The 15,192-nt window shown below is 52.4% G+C and overlaps 7 protein-coding genes across 7 annotated transcripts; 2 read left to right on the top strand and 5 right to left on the bottom strand.

Moving 5' to 3' along the window:
* Window positions 1–1,770: 1,770 nt before the first annotated feature.
* Window positions 1,771–2,836, top strand: BO95DRAFT_455008 (uncharacterized protein; the record flags this gene model as incomplete). Its single annotated transcript, XM_025588297.1, has 3 exons — window positions 1,771–1,790; window positions 1,848–2,215; window positions 2,337–2,836. 3 exons carry the CDS (start codon window positions 1,771–1,773, stop codon window positions 2,834–2,836), a joined length of 888 nt encoding a protein of 295 aa, XP_025440026.1.
* Window positions 2,837–3,244: 408 nt separating this feature from the next.
* Window positions 3,245–4,390, bottom strand: BO95DRAFT_368445 (substrate-binding domain of hmg-CoA reductase; the record flags this gene model as incomplete). The annotated part of the gene is made up of 1 exon (XM_025582827.1): window positions 3,245–4,390. The coding sequence occupies one exon, from the start codon at window positions 4,388–4,390 to the stop codon at window positions 3,245–3,247; it is 1,146 nt and encodes a 381-aa protein (XP_025440025.1).
* Window positions 4,391–4,968: 578 nt separating this feature from the next.
* Window positions 4,969–6,421, top strand: BO95DRAFT_501778 (Gfo/Idh/MocA family protein; the record flags this gene model as incomplete). The annotated part of the gene is made up of 6 exons (XM_025591020.1): window positions 4,969–5,055; window positions 5,112–5,137; window positions 5,185–5,354; window positions 5,425–5,729; window positions 5,820–6,277; window positions 6,347–6,421. The coding sequence occupies exons 1-6, from the start codon at window positions 5,025–5,027 to the stop codon at window positions 6,419–6,421; spliced, it is 1,065 nt and encodes a 354-aa protein (XP_025440024.1). The 5' UTR covers window positions 4,969–5,024.
* A 510-nt stretch (window positions 6,422–6,931) lies between these two features.
* Window positions 6,932–7,435, bottom strand: BO95DRAFT_465891 (uncharacterized protein; the record flags this gene model as incomplete). The annotated part of the gene is made up of 1 exon (XM_025589172.1): window positions 6,932–7,435. One exon carries the CDS (start codon window positions 7,433–7,435, stop codon window positions 6,932–6,934), a length of 504 nt encoding a protein of 167 aa, XP_025440023.1.
* Window positions 7,436–7,545: 110 nt separating this feature from the next.
* On the bottom strand, window positions 7,546–8,151 carry BO95DRAFT_433945 (uncharacterized protein; the record flags this gene model as incomplete). The annotated part of the gene is made up of 1 exon (XM_025585124.1): window positions 7,546–8,151. The coding sequence occupies one exon, from the start codon at window positions 8,149–8,151 to the stop codon at window positions 7,546–7,548; it is 606 nt and encodes a 201-aa protein (XP_025440022.1).
* Window positions 8,152–9,899: 1,748 nt separating this feature from the next.
* On the bottom strand, window positions 9,900–10,558 carry BO95DRAFT_207339 (uncharacterized protein). The gene is made up of 2 exons (XM_025581083.1): window positions 10,332–10,558; window positions 9,900–10,274 (listed from the first exon to the last, which is right to left on the bottom strand). Exons 1-2 carry the CDS (start codon window positions 10,492–10,494, stop codon window positions 10,105–10,107), a joined length of 333 nt encoding a protein of 110 aa, XP_025440021.1. The 5' UTR covers window positions 10,495–10,558; the 3' UTR covers window positions 9,900–10,104.
* Window positions 10,559–11,414: 856 nt separating this feature from the next.
* BO95DRAFT_368359 (putative integral membrane protein Pth11-like) lies at window positions 11,415–12,793 on the bottom strand (the record flags this gene model as incomplete). Its single annotated transcript, XM_025582823.1, has 6 exons — window positions 11,415–11,892; window positions 11,954–12,324; window positions 12,384–12,451; window positions 12,507–12,543; window positions 12,591–12,610; window positions 12,667–12,793. 6 exons carry the CDS (start codon window positions 12,791–12,793, stop codon window positions 11,415–11,417), a joined length of 1,101 nt encoding a protein of 366 aa, XP_025440020.1.
* Window positions 12,794–15,192: the final 2,399 nt, after the last annotated feature.

Genomic DNA, 15,192 nt, shown 5'->3' with positions numbered 1-15,192 from the left:
CGATTCCAGAATTGTCGAGGCGGCACCTCAAGCTCTGCTACCGTTCTATTGCTGCAAGCTCAGCTTTTCTTCGCTGTAGATATGTTGTGTTAGTCGTAGCATTGACATGCCTAGGTGGTACTGCTGGCGGGAACAAAGCCTTGAGCGAAAGTGCAGCGATACCGTACCTTGCTTAGTCCTTTTGTCTTATTCTTTGTTGACAGCCAAACCCTGCACAATAGCAATAATGAGCACTCTTGCTCTTGAAAATGAGTAGGATTTCTTTGAATCAACTAACTAGTGGCCGTGCCCTCAAGTTGCAACCTTCAGGCGGATTGCTTCATCCCCTGTAATCATTCACATTCAAAAGATTATCCCATGGCTCTGCTGAAGATGATCCCATCTCGAGGACCGGGGTCAAGGGCTTACGGGGTCCACGGGGTCCACGGGTAACAAATGCGTTACCTACAGGAACTCAAAAGAACCGGGCTGTCTTTATCATTATGATCAATGAGGTCAAGGCTGGTTAGTGGTAGTAGTCACGCAGAGACCTATTGTATACTACCATTGTATCCCTGCTCAGGTTTAGCCAGTCATGCCTTGTTTTACACGAGGACACCCTCTCTCAAGAAAAATTGAAAGATGGGCAATCAGACCATTCCAAGAACTGTTACTATATTTTAATATCATGGGCTACTGACAATAATGTAATTAACTTAATCGGTACCAGAGCTTTATCTTGATTGACTTGATTCTTGGTCGTCCAGTGGACCTTGAATAAGATTTGTATCAAGGAGTAGTCTCTAGCAATCCATACCGAAAGAAATATCAGTAGTCCCGCGATCGAGCTTTTGACGTGCGTTCTCTGTTAAGAGAACTACTAAGTACAGATTTCCAAAAAGAGAGGCATCAAGTCACCAGTCATGTATCTTAGTTAATCATTCTATCTCCCTGCCCGCACAAGTCGAAACTGGCAGTAAATCTCAAAAAATGTTCAAAATTCAACAAAAATGGGTTGTATAGGTTGGGACCGATTACCCTGACTTATTCTACCAGACAAATCAAACACTTACTATTTGAGAGACTTCTTCTACACTCTATGGTATTTGAACCTCACTTAAAAATTTTGGCGAGTACACGTACTCTGAATGGCCAGGCGGGGTTGTCGCTAACCCGGCGCTTAATGCATCTCAAGATGGTTTCGCTTTTCTCAATCCATGAATTAATCTAAGATATTTTAAGCATGCCCAGTGAAATAAAACTTCTTTTACTTTCTTTTATCCTGGCTTGCCATCCTGCTTTCTCTCCCGATGCTTTATTTTCCATAAAACAGTGTGCTACTTAGACAGGGTCGCTAATAACGAACAATGACGAACTAGCTTTCATGCCATATTAAGCCCGCCACATGGTATTTACTTGACCTCTTCCCTACCACTTCGTAGTCTCACTCAAATGACGCCTCGATGAGAGACTAAGTAGCATCTCGGCGTCTAACATCCTTTTTCTTGGAGGAAAACAAAGGTCCTCATGTCTTCTCATCCAATCGACGGACATGGGTTAGCGGCGCGTATGTTGGCTTCCAGTTCTCGGCAATTCGCTCTCAAGAGCCTTGAAGCCAGCTTACACCCCTGCATCCCTGTAGTGACGTGGCAGCCAGTCACTCTCGATAAAAAGACCGCTCGCCCGTGTTGGAGAATTACATACCCAGCTATACTAATCATTCAACACCTCCGACCAACTCCTCCATCCTACTCTCCAACAGACTGATCTTTTTGTCAGTATAGTCTAACGATGGACACTGAATTTAGCGAGTAAGTACCCGATGAGGAGAGTTCTGGAATGATCTACACCCAGCTCACGAGAAGTAGAATCATCTCATCCCCACTCTTTACCTTCATCGTTGGCAAAGCAAAGAAGGAAATCACGGTTCATTCCCAGGCCCTGGCTAGCCTGTCATCCACGCTTGACAGATTGATATATGGCGAGATGATCGAAGCTAAAACCCGTAGGGTGGACTGGTCGGAGGTAACCGAGGAAGCAACCTTCCTGCGTCTGTGCGAATATGCGTATGTGCGCGACTATACCCCACCGCCGTGCTCGTACAGAGAGGTAGAGCCTCTGAGCGTTCCAGTATCGAAGTCTCCAGAACCGGTCAATGAGCTCATCGATGTGCCAGCCGAGCCTGAGGCCCCAGCTGAGTCTCCACCACCGCTTGATTCACCACAACCCACTTATGGTGTGTGACTGCCCAGTGGTTTTTCTCCATTTGCTCCATGACGAGAAGTCTGATAGGCTCAGGAACGACGAGAAGCTGACTACAAAACAATCAGATCTTGGGCATCTTCTAAAGCCACCAGTGAATGCCTCCAACAAAGCGATCTTTGACGGTTACATTCTACCGCGCAAGAATCCTAAAAAAACGCGGTGGCTACGTCGCCTGTTTGATTTCGACAAGTTCAAGGAACAGCACTGGCACGATGACTTCAGAGTGAACAAGTATGCTCCCAAGGGGAATTCGCACCCTCGCGAAGACTTCACGGATGTCTTTGTGGGGCATGTGGAGCTCTATATTTTGGCTGACAGGTATGGGGTCCTCCAACTCAAGGAGTTGGTTAAATATAAGCTGGCAGCCACATTGAAGGAGTTCACTCTATGCAAACACAATGTCATCGATTTGGTGGAACCGATTCAACTGCTATACCAAAACACTTTGCCCGGTGATACCTTGCGAGCTTTGATTGTAGGCTATGTTCTCTCAGTGCTTATTCAGATAGGAGATAGTGCGGATTTCCAAAAGCTATTGGCAGAAGGTGGAGAGTTTGTTCTTGATTTCTGGAAGACATACTGGGAAGGTTAAGGAAAGAGCGCGGTTGCTCTAAAATTCTGTTTGATTTTCTTAGGCCACCTATTTCCAGAAATACAAAAGAAAAAAAGAGGCTGGTTCTTTCGGCCGTCCGTTGTCTTCGAGTATCTCTGGGTAGAAGATACACTCCAGCGCAGCATGGGACTAGAATTGCTCTGTTCTTATCCAATGACTTGTCTTGGAGCTTTCTCGACATGATTATCCGGTGGTGTACTCCGGTTATATTGGTATGAGCGATGAGAATTGACCATTTATGAATACCTTGAAAACGCACTCTCTCTTTCGCATGTACATATATTTCTCACTATACTTGGAAGCAATGGCGATATCGATGCAATCCCCTCGATTATCTCACGAGGCATGATAACTTTTAATTCAACCAGAGAGGTATTCCGCACCATATCACAGCTTGGCTGACTCACCCTTCCGCAACTTCTGATGGGCGTGCGCGAATGTGTCTGTGACAACCGACGCAGCAGTGCTGAGCTCCAACCCCAACGCGAAACAGGCTAGAAACCCGGCGAACTGTCTCTTCTTCTCTGATCCGGCACACTGCATGATCTCTAGAGCTTCGCGCTGCGTGTCGTATACCGTGCCTCCACCGACGACACCCACGGGGATGGAGGGGAAGTACATGCTGACGGTGATGCTGTTCCTGGCTCGGTCGTAGAATGAGCTGCCGTGGCTCCACGAGGCATCCGTGACACTTGCGGCATCCTGGCCGGTGGCGATGAACACGCTGGTCAACACATTGACGGTGTCAATATTGCTCCCGTGGATGCCATTGCGGATGCATCCGTCTTGCGCCATGTGCAATATGTCATGCAGGTCGGCTGCGGAGCAGCTCAGCACCTCCTGGCAGGTTTCGCCCGGCAGGCACGCCCACGCCGTGACCTCGACGCCGCGCGGGGTTACCACGTTGCCCCACGAGGGCTTCTTCTCCGAGCTCATCTGCCCGTCGACGTAGAAGCGCTTGATCTTGTACTGCGCCGCATACGTCTCCATCAGCCAGACACAGCACCGCTGGGTGGCGATGCTGACCATGTTCTGGCCCGCGGCATCTCCGCAGGTGTAGTTGAACACCACATGGGCGTAGCACCCGATCAGGTGCGGCGTGATACTCACCAGCTTCAGATGGTTACTGGTCAACTCGGCCACTTCGCTAAGGGTGTTCTCCACATAAGAGAGAATATCGATGAAATTTTGCGCTTCTCGGGGATTCACGAACAGGAACGCGGGACCCCGCGACATGCCTTCCCTGCCGAGGATATACTCCACCCCGCCACTGGCGTTCAACGCTTTGCAGCCTCGACTGCAACTGGCGATCAGAGCCGCTTCTGTTGTGGCCATGGGCGCACATATTTTGAAGATTTCACCATCGGGGGTGCGAATGTTCAGGGGCCCCGCGAGGCCGACCGGAACCCGCGTATAGCCGATAAAGTTCTCGATCTGAATCTGCGAGGGTTTGGCGTCGTGGTCGGTGATATGTTTGACATCTTCGAGGTAGGGACGGATCGTCTCGGACATTTGTTTAGAAGGTGGAGCCATGGTGGCTGATGCTTCCGAATATGTGCTTGGTATGAGTTGATGCTTCATTGTCTCTTTATACTTCTGGTCGGGGACGTGGATCGAGGATAAGCTTTCCCAGAACCGGGAACAGCAGGCTTCTGCACGCCAGCTTCAAGCTTTGCGTCTGTTGGTCATGAATTCGGAGCTTGAGACAATGATAGACCCTGGAACCGGGGGCGACTTCTGGACGAATCTTGGTTAAGGTAACGATTAGCAGCAAAGCCTGAATGTCAGTTGCTTCGTTGGGATATAGCCAACCAAATCCCACGGCTGGGATACAATGCCAGCGAAAACCATCATGCCTCTGCATTCTTCCTCATCTGTCATGTTACGTATGTGTATGTGTAAACTGACAATGATGCCTGAGGCTGCAGGCAGGCCTGCGCTAAATCGGATCTGACGCCATCGTGCAGATCATCCATGCATGATGCCTACGATGTCACAACCAAGCGGAGCAAAGACCGGCCGATCAAGCATTTCGACCGGCCACTTATTAATAATGAGTGGCCAGGTGCAACCATGTTTCCTCCTAGATCATTTTCATATAAGCCTTCGACCTGAGACTCTGTTGCCTCCTTCACTCCACTCCTACCACCAACCCAAAACCCGCAACATGGCCATCGGAATTGCATTCATTGGAGCAGGTAAACACCTTCGAAAGCCCACGACCGAACCTCACACCCCTAATACACTCCACCAGGGCTCTTCGTCAAGGACTACCATCTGGTACGCAAGCCATACCGACCAAGGCACCAAGAAACTCACCCTCGCAGCCAGGAGTCCAAGCCTCCCCCGACCTCGAGCTGAAAGCCGTCTACTCCCGCTCACTGAAATCAGCTTCCAGCATCGCCTCTGACCAGCAGATCGACCGCTACGCCGACGATGCACCCCAGGGCCTCGATCAGCTCCTCGCGCGGGGTGACATCCAAGCCGTGATCATCGCGTGCGTCAACTTCCCTCCCAGCAATGCACCTTCAACACCACAGACCCAACTAACTCGTGAGTTTCGAAAGCCTCCCTATAACCAACCAAGCCGCATACGTCCGCGCCGCCCTCAGCGCCGGAAAACACGTCCTCTCCGAGAAACCCATCGCCAAGGACCTGGCCGAAGCCACCGCCCTGCTGGACTGGTACCGCTCCACCATCCTGCCCCAGGGGTCTGCTGCTCCAACGTGGTCCGTCGCCGAGAACTACCGCCACTTCGACAGTCTCCGCCGGGGCCGCGCCCAGCTGGCCCGCCTCGGTCGCATCCGCCAGTTCCGGACGCAGGTGTACTTCGATTGTCGGCCGGGGAAGTTTGTTTTCTGGCCTTTCTTCGGTAAGTTTCTCCTTGTTCGTCAGATTTTCCGTTGCTTGAACTGTGCTTGGTGTCTGGGATGATGAGTGCTCATGTTCTGGGCTTGAACAGCACTCGCCTGGCGCCAACAGCCCGAGCACCAAGGCGGAGCCGTCCTGGATATCGGGGTGCACCATGTCGCTGCAATGCGGTACCTCCTGGGCGGCAGACCGAGGGAGCGGATCACGCACGTGAGTGCATTCGTGGGTAGCTTTGCGGATGCGCTGCCGCCGGTGGATACGGTGGATGCAGTGCTGCGCACGGAGTCTGGGGCGCAGGGGACCTTCCAGCTGTCCGGGTGTTCGAGCTTGGAGGAGAGTGGGTGGACGGTGGTTGGGGAGAAGGGCCATGTGCGGGTTACTGACGATGAGGTGGCGGTGCATGTGGAGGGGGAGGAGGACGAGAGGCAGACGTTGCCGGTGGACAAACTGGCGGTTGGTAACGAGATCAGGGCGTGGGGGGAGGCGTTGATTCTTGGGGAGATGAAGGCTGAGCAGCGGCCGGAGGAGGCGTTGGCGGATCTGGAAGTGGTATGTTCTCGTTCTCTTGATGCGATAAACAGGTGGTTCGATGAAGGTTGACTGACTGACTGGGTTTAGATCGAGTTGATTCTGAAGAGTGGCAAGGAGAATGGGGCGCCGCAGATTACGCAGTATCAGAGTATTGATCTGTGAGGTCTGTGACGTGGTACTATCAATGAGCTAGGGGAGAGAAGTTTTATAGAGCTCAAGATTCAAGATACAGATCAAGTGACCTTCTCTCATAGGAAGAGGATCGCACCAGCCCGCCGTCCCCGACCCGGCGACTGCGTGTTCCAGTTCCCTCGGACATACCTTCTCAACCAACATGGCCAGTGTCAGGTAGTGACACCATTGCCCTACAACCACCTCATACCACCGTGAACTTCCAGTTATCTCGCCCCTCCCAGCCTTCAACGCACTCCTCACCCTCTTTCCCTCCAGATACACCCCCTTCGAACAAGCGTTGGCCTTCACTTGCCCGTCATAAGCCAGCCGCTCATGTAAAAAGGAGTTACACGCGTATGCAAGCAATTATAGTAGCCAGCGGAGAGCTTGGTGATTTAAATGAGAACAGCGTCATTTGAATGGAAACTGTTTTCATAAGCGAGTGGGTTTACATCCTGATGACGTTTCGGATGGTAGTGAGACTGAGATTATCGAGGCTCACAGGTACAGACAAAGCAGCCACCGAGGCTTGGGGGCTCGATCAGCGAGGCTGAAGCTCAGCCGCCCCGGCTGCATGTGCTGGATGTGCGTGAGCTGCACGAGACGGTGACGAGGTCGGCGCTCTTGCGGGGGATGATGTTGTCGGGTTGGATTCACTCTGGGGAGGTGTTTGGGGCGGAGAAAGAGGGGATGGAGGGGAGTTTGGATGCGCTGGGCGTGAGGGTGGTGGAGATGCGAGGGAGGAGTGTTGCACTGTTCGCAGTTGGCACGATGGAGGGGTGAGAACTCGGTGCAGGTCACAGGCGAGGGAGGCTGGACTGGAGCTGTGACTGATGCAAAGGGGGTGTATGCGGAGGGGAAGAGGGTGAGGAGTGTGTTGGAGGCGTGGAAGGGTGAGGCGGGTTGGATTCCAAGGACGATGGTTGTGAAAAAGGAGAACGTGAACCACTTCCCCACCCTGGCACAGTCGGTTCTATGGTGTTGTTTTCTGACGCTGGCCATGTTGATTGATTGTATTTGTCTGAGGATATTGGGTTTGTGGGACACAAAATTGCCGGGTTGAGGGCGGCGGGCGGGGGCGTTCCTCTTGCTGCGAGGGAATTTATTGCTTTTCATACAGCGGAGTTGAAATCCCCGGGCTCGAAGAGCGCCCACAGCAGCGAGTAGGGAATGACGCGCTGGGCCAGGAGGCTGTGCATCTCGGCGCGGAGGTCCCCCAGCTCGCGGTCCAGTATCTCGTACAGCAACTGTGTGAAACCGGCGGCGACGGGGTCGTCGTGCCGCTGGCGCTCGAGAATCGCGGTGAATGCGTCCCAGCGGTAGATGAAGGCGTGGAACGGGGCCCGGAAGACGAGTTTCGGCTGCTGCTGCTGCTGCTGCATTGCGGCCGTGGTGATGCCCTGGTAGCCGGCGAAGACCTCGGTGAGCATTTGCTGTAAGGCGCGGCTCTGGACGACGATCGAGTGCAGCGTGAGCGGTCGGACCACTGCGTCGTCATTGTGGTTCTTGCTCATGCGCACGACGAGGGCCGTTCGGTTGATGATGCCTTCGGAGTCTGCTTCAGGTACGGGACGGAGATGGGCGAGGGCTGTCTCGACCCAGTTCCTGCAGCAGATGCATCTGGGTTCGCCTTCGTAGGGTCTGGATGGCGCATTCGGTGTCTTCGATGCGTTGTTCCATGGGTGAAGAGGGAACTGGACTGGGGGCTCGTGAAGCATGTTGATGATATGGTGTTTTAGTCTGAGAAAGACGCGATAGATGCTGTTGGGGTGTAACTTTGATCGTGTTTGGAGGCTGAATGAATGTGGGGTTGTAATCTAGGAGCTGATTTTGGTTTCGTATACCGTGTCATCGTGCTAGGAACGGGACAGTGAATGCGTGCTGTTTACTATTTTCCTTCTTCAGTTGATGCTCTCCAGCCTCAGCCTTCCGCGTTTTGTACACGACTCTGAGGCTCATCTGTACCTGCTCTGAAATATGCTGTCCCTTCCTTACATATCGTGTGCGACCAAGAGTGGTTTCCCAGTTGCGCAGACTGTCGGGAAAGAGCTTACATTTACCGAAGCAAGCAAGTCTGGCATCTGACCCCTGCTGGGTTACAATGATCAGGTGATTGTGTACCACAGATTCAGCAGGCTGAGCAACAGTTGAACGCATGGAATTAGGTTAAGAAACTCAGGGTGACATGCAGCAAACCATCAACAACCTCTTGAAACAGGTTGATAAAGGAAGAAATCGTGTTGTACAACAACACCAGGTCTATCCCTCAATGCGAACCCTGTCTTCGATTCTGATTCCTTTTCAGCCGGTATTCATTTTCTCCATCTTTGCATACGGTGCGGCTAGTATGTATCTATCCCAACTGCCTCGGTGCTGTCTGACGGTTCTCCATCCCCGTTCGCAGCGGAATGGCGAATGCAGTCAAAAGTCTCTTGCGGGACAACCGCGCTCCCTTCCAGTCGATGTCGAAAATTGTCACTGTCTAGGATACCTGCTGCGTCTTCTCCCATCGTGGCCATATACATCGAACTCATCACGCCGTCGCCATAAGCAAAGAGAAGAACCCAAGAAACGCTTGGCTTCTGCTCGTCGTCAGACACACCAGTGGCCAAAACACTCGCTAAGAACCCCAACCCCCTTCCACAGGATGGCGGCCCGTACTTATCTACAGATCTCCAAAACAACAAGAGAGAGGCAGATTCATTCTCCAAATCCTGCTTCGGAGAGGACGAAGAAAGCTTCCTGCACTTAGAACGCATGGTTGTCTCCCGTATCGCTGTCACTTGTAGCCAGCTTTTCATGCTGCTGCTCCCTTTGTTGATCGCGTCGCGAAGGAATATCTCGCGAGAGCCTTGACCCCAACATTCTTCGCTTCGATAGACATGGGATATAATAGATAACTAGATTCAATGCGACTCAATGTTCAATAAAGGCTTGCTACCCACGGCCAGGTGAACTTCTCGTTATCTTAAATAGCCCGCATATTTCCCGGGTGCAAGATTTCTCTGACATGCGGGACCACATGGCTCCGGGTGTGGAGGCTCTGTATGCGGTCACACTCGGGGATCGGCGGTTATCTACTCACATCTCTTCTGCCACCTTGTCTGATGACGATAATTCATAAGATAAGCTACGGCTACTAAGTTGCCGAATGTCGCCAGGCCCAGTTCTCAGGAGCGATACGATACTGGCGTCGTCCCGACTTCCTCTTCCCTAAGCATAATTCCAGGCAAGGACGTATTCATCTCAAGCCAGCATCATCGTCGTCGTCGTCGCCGTCATAATATTGCCCCCCGCAATGGGACGCCTTCGAAACAAGAAAGGCCTGAAAGAGAGTAAGTTCAATATAACGTCGAACCCCCCTGGCATTGTGTCACTGCTGACCGGACGCAAGGATCCTCAAGCACGGCGCTTCCTCGAGATGGATTCGGGAAATTCCTGAACAGCAGGTTGGAGGCCGAAGGGTGTCGTCACATATCGGAGGCCGAATTCAGTAAGTGGTCAGGAATAGACTGATTCTCAACAGAGGGTCAATCATCGTGGCTCCTTGTTCTGGGCTCGTGCTTATGCATTTCAGACGAGCTATACATGCAATGCGCGGCGACGTGGGCTAGTGCGTCCCCACGTCTGAGGAGCCACTATGAGAGGCAGGCTGGTGCTGAGAATCGGCTTCAAGAGAGGGAGGGAAGAGACTCGGGATATTTCACGGGTGAGGAAGAGTAGATGGGACCTGTTGGATCTGTTGGTGGTGATGGCTGTGACCATTGCCTGCCTACGTAGGGCGGCAGTGCGGTGACTCCAGAAGTGACCACTGGGTTAGCTGGCAGCCGATGTGGTTTATCTGTCAATTCTGATTGTGAGTGCATGTACATGGAAAGCATCTTGTATCTAGACGTACCTCGTGTGACATTTGTTGAGCATAACAGACACCGTCGTGGCCTGCTGGTCTCCCATTCGAGATGACATTCAAGTGTGATGAGAAACAGCAGGGTCAAATTTGGGCTTGAAAAGATCAAAGAATACAGTATTTCGACTATCTGTTCACATCTATAGACACGCATAGATTGTGAAGCGGCGAAACGTTCGAGGCAGTGCTGAGGACAAATGGGGACTGCTGTGAAAAGGAGATAGAGGGAAAGTTCAGGGTATGCCCTAAGCGTGTGTCTTGAGGGGGGAAGAAGATAGCCTGTATGCCCCGTCGAAAATAATGAGTCTGTTGTCTGGATCCATCAGGCAGTTATGGTCATTAACCCCGGGGAATCCGGGGATGACTGCCGACAAATGGGAAGGGGGACCATGCGCCACATCGTTTGACAAGATCCGACAAGGTTGAGGGTGGTTTCAGTCTGTTATCGCCGAGTAAAACCTTCGAAACAACCCATTTCCGGTCAGCGTTCAGACCACAGGCAAACCGACAGCAGTTAAGCTAAGTCGATCACAGCCAATTTATCTCCATCCCCACCGATCGACCTCCCTAGATCATCCAAAATGCAGATGATTACCGTAGATGCACGTCATCCCTCCATTGATGATCCGGCAACTAGTTAGAATGTAGGTGAGAGCGGCCCGCGCGGAGAGCAGCGTAGTCAATGTGATATATCACGAACTCTGCTACGCCCAATGTCCGAGCGCATCGTATGTTGTGGGGCCTGGGCGGGAGGATCTGGATCTGTCTTATCGGGCGAATCCCGAGGAGCGGATATATCAGATTCTACCCCTCAGACTTGCATGTGCTGCATGTGATTTGTATCGTTGCTTTATTGTTGCGAGGGAACAAACAACAAAATTGGGGGTATGAGGGTGTGCTAATTCCTCGATGGGATTGCAAGTCCAAAATATGGGTATGCTGTTCGATGAGTTACCGAGGATCTCTGACCGTACGGTGGAAAACGAACGGAGTTTAGTTTATATGCATCTAGATGGTAGAATATACATCATTCACAAAGGAAATAAGACACGGCAGCTGTGGTCCAAACCCACATCACCGCGGCAGATCAAACGAAGGCGACGACCGCAGATACACCGGACTGACCTCGACATTGGTCTCGATCTCCGTCTGGGCCATGATCTTGCCCGCCGGGATGACGATTCGGTCCTCGCTGCCGTTTCGCTCGATCTGGGTGCCGGCGATGGTCTCCGTCTCGCCGCAGTGGCTTTGCAGCACACTCATCCCGAACTCCGGCGGCCTTGGCTTAGAGAAGCCCGACCCGTACCGCTTGGCGGCGTTGTTGTTGCTGCTTGACCAGCCGCCGTAGCCCTTGTTCGAAGAATATTCCCCGATCCAGCGCGGCAGGAAGCGCGAGGCAATCGCCTTGAAGGAGGGGATGGAGGCCGCGAGGATGCCGACGTTGATCTCGATGGCGGACCAGTACATCGCGCCGCTAATGGCGTAGGTGGAGTCGGCGGAGGAGAGCATGGTGGGGATGTAGGTGATGCGGATGATGGAGGAGACGCAGGCGCTGTAGATGGGAGAGTTAGCGGATTGCGTCTTGCTGGTGATGGATCTTTGTGGTAACGTACAAAAGACCCAGGCAGAGAATGCATCCCAGGGCCAGTTTTTGTTTGTAGGGCATGTGAAGGTGGAGGATCACCCGGATGGGAAGGGTGTAGGTCAACAGGTCGGTGAGGATATTGAGGGCCGCGTTGCAGAGGTAGAAGACGTTGATGGTCACGCAGTGGCCGGGGAGAGCGCTATTCCACGCCTTGGGGATCGGATTGCATTGGAAAGCTGCTGTCAAGACGAAAGCCGTCGCTTGACATCCCACCACGCACATCATCCCCAGCGATAGTCGGGTCAAGGTTTTATCGCCTAGTCGAGTGTAGAAATAGCAGACTGAGGTCTTGATGAAGCCGAGACAGGCAAGGTAGAACATCGAACTGAGCCAGACAACCTGTGAAGTAATTGCATTATTAGTTGGGATGTCGAGGGCTGAGGGTGAAGAAAGCGTACAAAGGCGTAGGTGATGAGACCGTCCGGGTCGACATCATCCATATGTTTGCCCATCCCATGTTCAACGGCTGGTGATATTTAGTATCATCAAACCCCAAACCCGAAGTACAGTCCAGTACATACCAACGATTGTCACAGCCGTGAAGGCCCATGAAAGAAGCTAAAGCCGTCAGCAACACTCACATCAATTATTGCCGGCCATCTTACACAAGCAACCACAATCAAGTCTGAGAAGGTATCAGTCAGCCAAAATTCTCCGATCCTCTCTCAGGTAGAGACTCACAGTCATCCAGGCCCATGCTCTTCAACACATAAAGCCGGGCAAACAACCGCAAAGAAAGAACGATAAATGTCAGCACGGCAAAGGCGATGGCCACGCCCGCCACGACGGGGCCCTGCGTCTTGGCCATGTCCGGAAAGCAATATCGAAGCAGCGAGCGAAAAGGAAAGAAAGAATCCTCCGATCCAAAATTGGCTCTGGCCGAGTGACGTGCCTTTCTTTATGTAGCTGGAAGCGACATTCGGGGCGCGCACCGACCTGAAATTGACGATTAGGTTCGGTTTGTTGATCTTGCAGGTTACGAGTCGCTTTGCTGGGATAACCCTAGCTCGCCCTTTTCTTTTTTCCCCTAATCCTCACATTGGGACGAATTGTACACCCTTGGCATACCGGTACAGCTCGAGTCGATTGATGACCAGTGGCGTTTCCCCAAACAGGGAATCAGGAGCGAAGAAAATCCCTTTCCAGGCTTTCCCCAAACTTTGGGTTGACGATTCTGGAAAGGAGGTGGAAAGACTGCCGATTGGGAGGGTCCCTGAGTACGAGCGCATTCGCTCGATAGGGACTAGCAGGCTACAGCTTTGGTCCGCGTATGTATCGACCAAAGATGAGAATTGCATCTGACACAGCGCCTGCGTCCAGCGGATAGCTCGCAGAAGGGCTTCTTTGACATAATTTGGGCCAATGCGTGACAAGAATAGCAGTTCTGGCCGGATCGGCGGCGGCGCGGGTCATCGTTCCGGACGGGGGAGAAATGAAGCCCGCCGATCGCGATGCCACTGTGGACTGCGGTGGCATTGACAGTTGACCGAGACCCCTTGCGGGCCAGGTGTTCTATTCGTTCTATCCTGCTGGAGGGTGCTGTACATCGTTAGAGATGTCACAGCTGTTTCTTTTTGCACAGGCACGATGCCACTATTGTTCGCAAGCAAACCATTCACCCTTTCATGCCAGGCAATCTAGTCCGTAGTCTCCTTGACTATTGGAAAAAAAAATCATAAGGCAGCAGAGTTTGGTAGGAACTATATTCCGACGCCGGTGATTGTCTTAAACGACCGGCGTCTGACTTGAAAGGGGACAATCCGACGCATTCTCTGCAACTGGCTTAGGGCATGGCAGCCACCAACAGCAGATTGGCGGGGGAACCGGCGGTGGCGCTCTGGCATCGCGATTATCCAGAGTCCCAGACCCACCCACGCAAGGAAGGCTCGAAATGGAGACTGCGAGTCGATGATGGTGGGAGGACTCAAGACTTTACCAAGCGGCCAGGATTCAGCCCTGGTCGATTCTTGCGCGTAGTCGTCGACTCATGCCTGTCCTTTCGAGACAACATCGGCTCAGAAGCCTCTCCGATTTGTGATCATCTCACATAAATAGTATATTAAGGGGGTGATTGAGTGCTGACACGATTTCACGTGTGAGGCTGTAGAGAAGGAAGACACGAGTTGTTTTTCTCCAACAACTTTTCCTGGTAAGTTATGGAGCAGTTCGTGAGAAATCATAAATGCCCCCGAAGACGGCAGAACGGCAGAGGCTGGCTGGTGCGGGAATCGCCATCTGCCACCCTTCTTTCGGGTGGATTCGACCGACCCATTGGCAATATCGTCCCCATTTCTCCATCTTCTGTCAGGCTTTGAGTTTTGAAGCCTTAAGCCTTGAAATCTGGAGGGTGAGAGGCCGTTTTCTGGGTGGGGATAGCAGATTGGTAACAACTAAACCCCTCGAATATCATCCGTGGCAATCGGCCAACCGGACGCTCTTTCCTCCTTGCGAGGCAACCGACACAGACACTATTCGCGAGGCAAGCTGTCAAAAGTACGCAAGGCGCCAATCTGGCACTCACTGGAGTCACTCAATCAGTGGTTCAGTGCAAATGACGAGCGAAGGAATGCCGATCGGATGACGGCGCGCGCATTAGCGGCGTTTAGTGTCTGTTAGCGGGCTTTGGTGGCCGCGAAGCGACTTTTGCGCGGTGGATCCCAATTTGAAGCGGTTGATGCGATAGGTCACCTCCCACACGGAGGGGCATCACTTATAACCCTATTGTCTCGCCCAAATAATTAAAGGGGAAAAGACCGTCCTCCTCCGCGGGTCGGTTATGGAGCCGGTTATGACTTTCCAACCAGCATGCCATGTTTTCCACCCACTCCAACTCGACAGGGAAGATGCCTGTTCTTCGAGCCAACTTTGTTGCTTTTGACAGCTGTCAAGTGGTTCTTGGACAATACCAACAAACACAGACCGTTGACCGTTAGACTTACATATAAGGTGCTGAATAAGATGTGAAGTCGTTCTCTGCCCTGGATCATTGTGGTGTAGCAGGCATGGATTGGGGCACGGGGCGCCGTTGAACCCTAAGCTTCGTATATGAGCTGCGGTGCGCCTGGCAGCCTGTCAGCCTGTCAGGGCCCATTGACACCCACCATCTCAAGCTGTTCAACCCCTCCTCCTCCCACTCCCCGCACCAACGGTGCTCCAGCCCGGATGGCCTGCCCATTTGATTCTAGGTCCTCCCCGAAACAGGCTTGA

This window comes from Aspergillus brunneoviolaceus (genome assembly GCF_003184695.1).
Source record: "Aspergillus brunneoviolaceus CBS 621.78 unplaced genomic scaffold BO95scaffold_53, whole genome shotgun sequence".
Lineage (NCBI taxonomy): Eukaryota > Fungi > Ascomycota > Eurotiomycetes > Eurotiales > Aspergillaceae > Aspergillus > Aspergillus brunneoviolaceus.
This window is presented reverse-complemented; position numbering and strand designations above follow the sequence as displayed.

What these genes read in the sequence shown, in the direction of transcription:
- BO95DRAFT_207339 (XM_025581083.1), bottom strand. Translation starts at nt 10,494, where the DNA reads ATGCGTGTCTATAGATGTGAACAGATAGTCGAAATACTGTATTCTTTG. An exon ending in CTCAACAAATGTCACACGAG is followed by an intron (nt 10,275 to 10,331) that starts GTACGTCTAGAT and finishes CAGAATTGACAG; the next exon opens with ATAAACCACATCGGCTGCCA.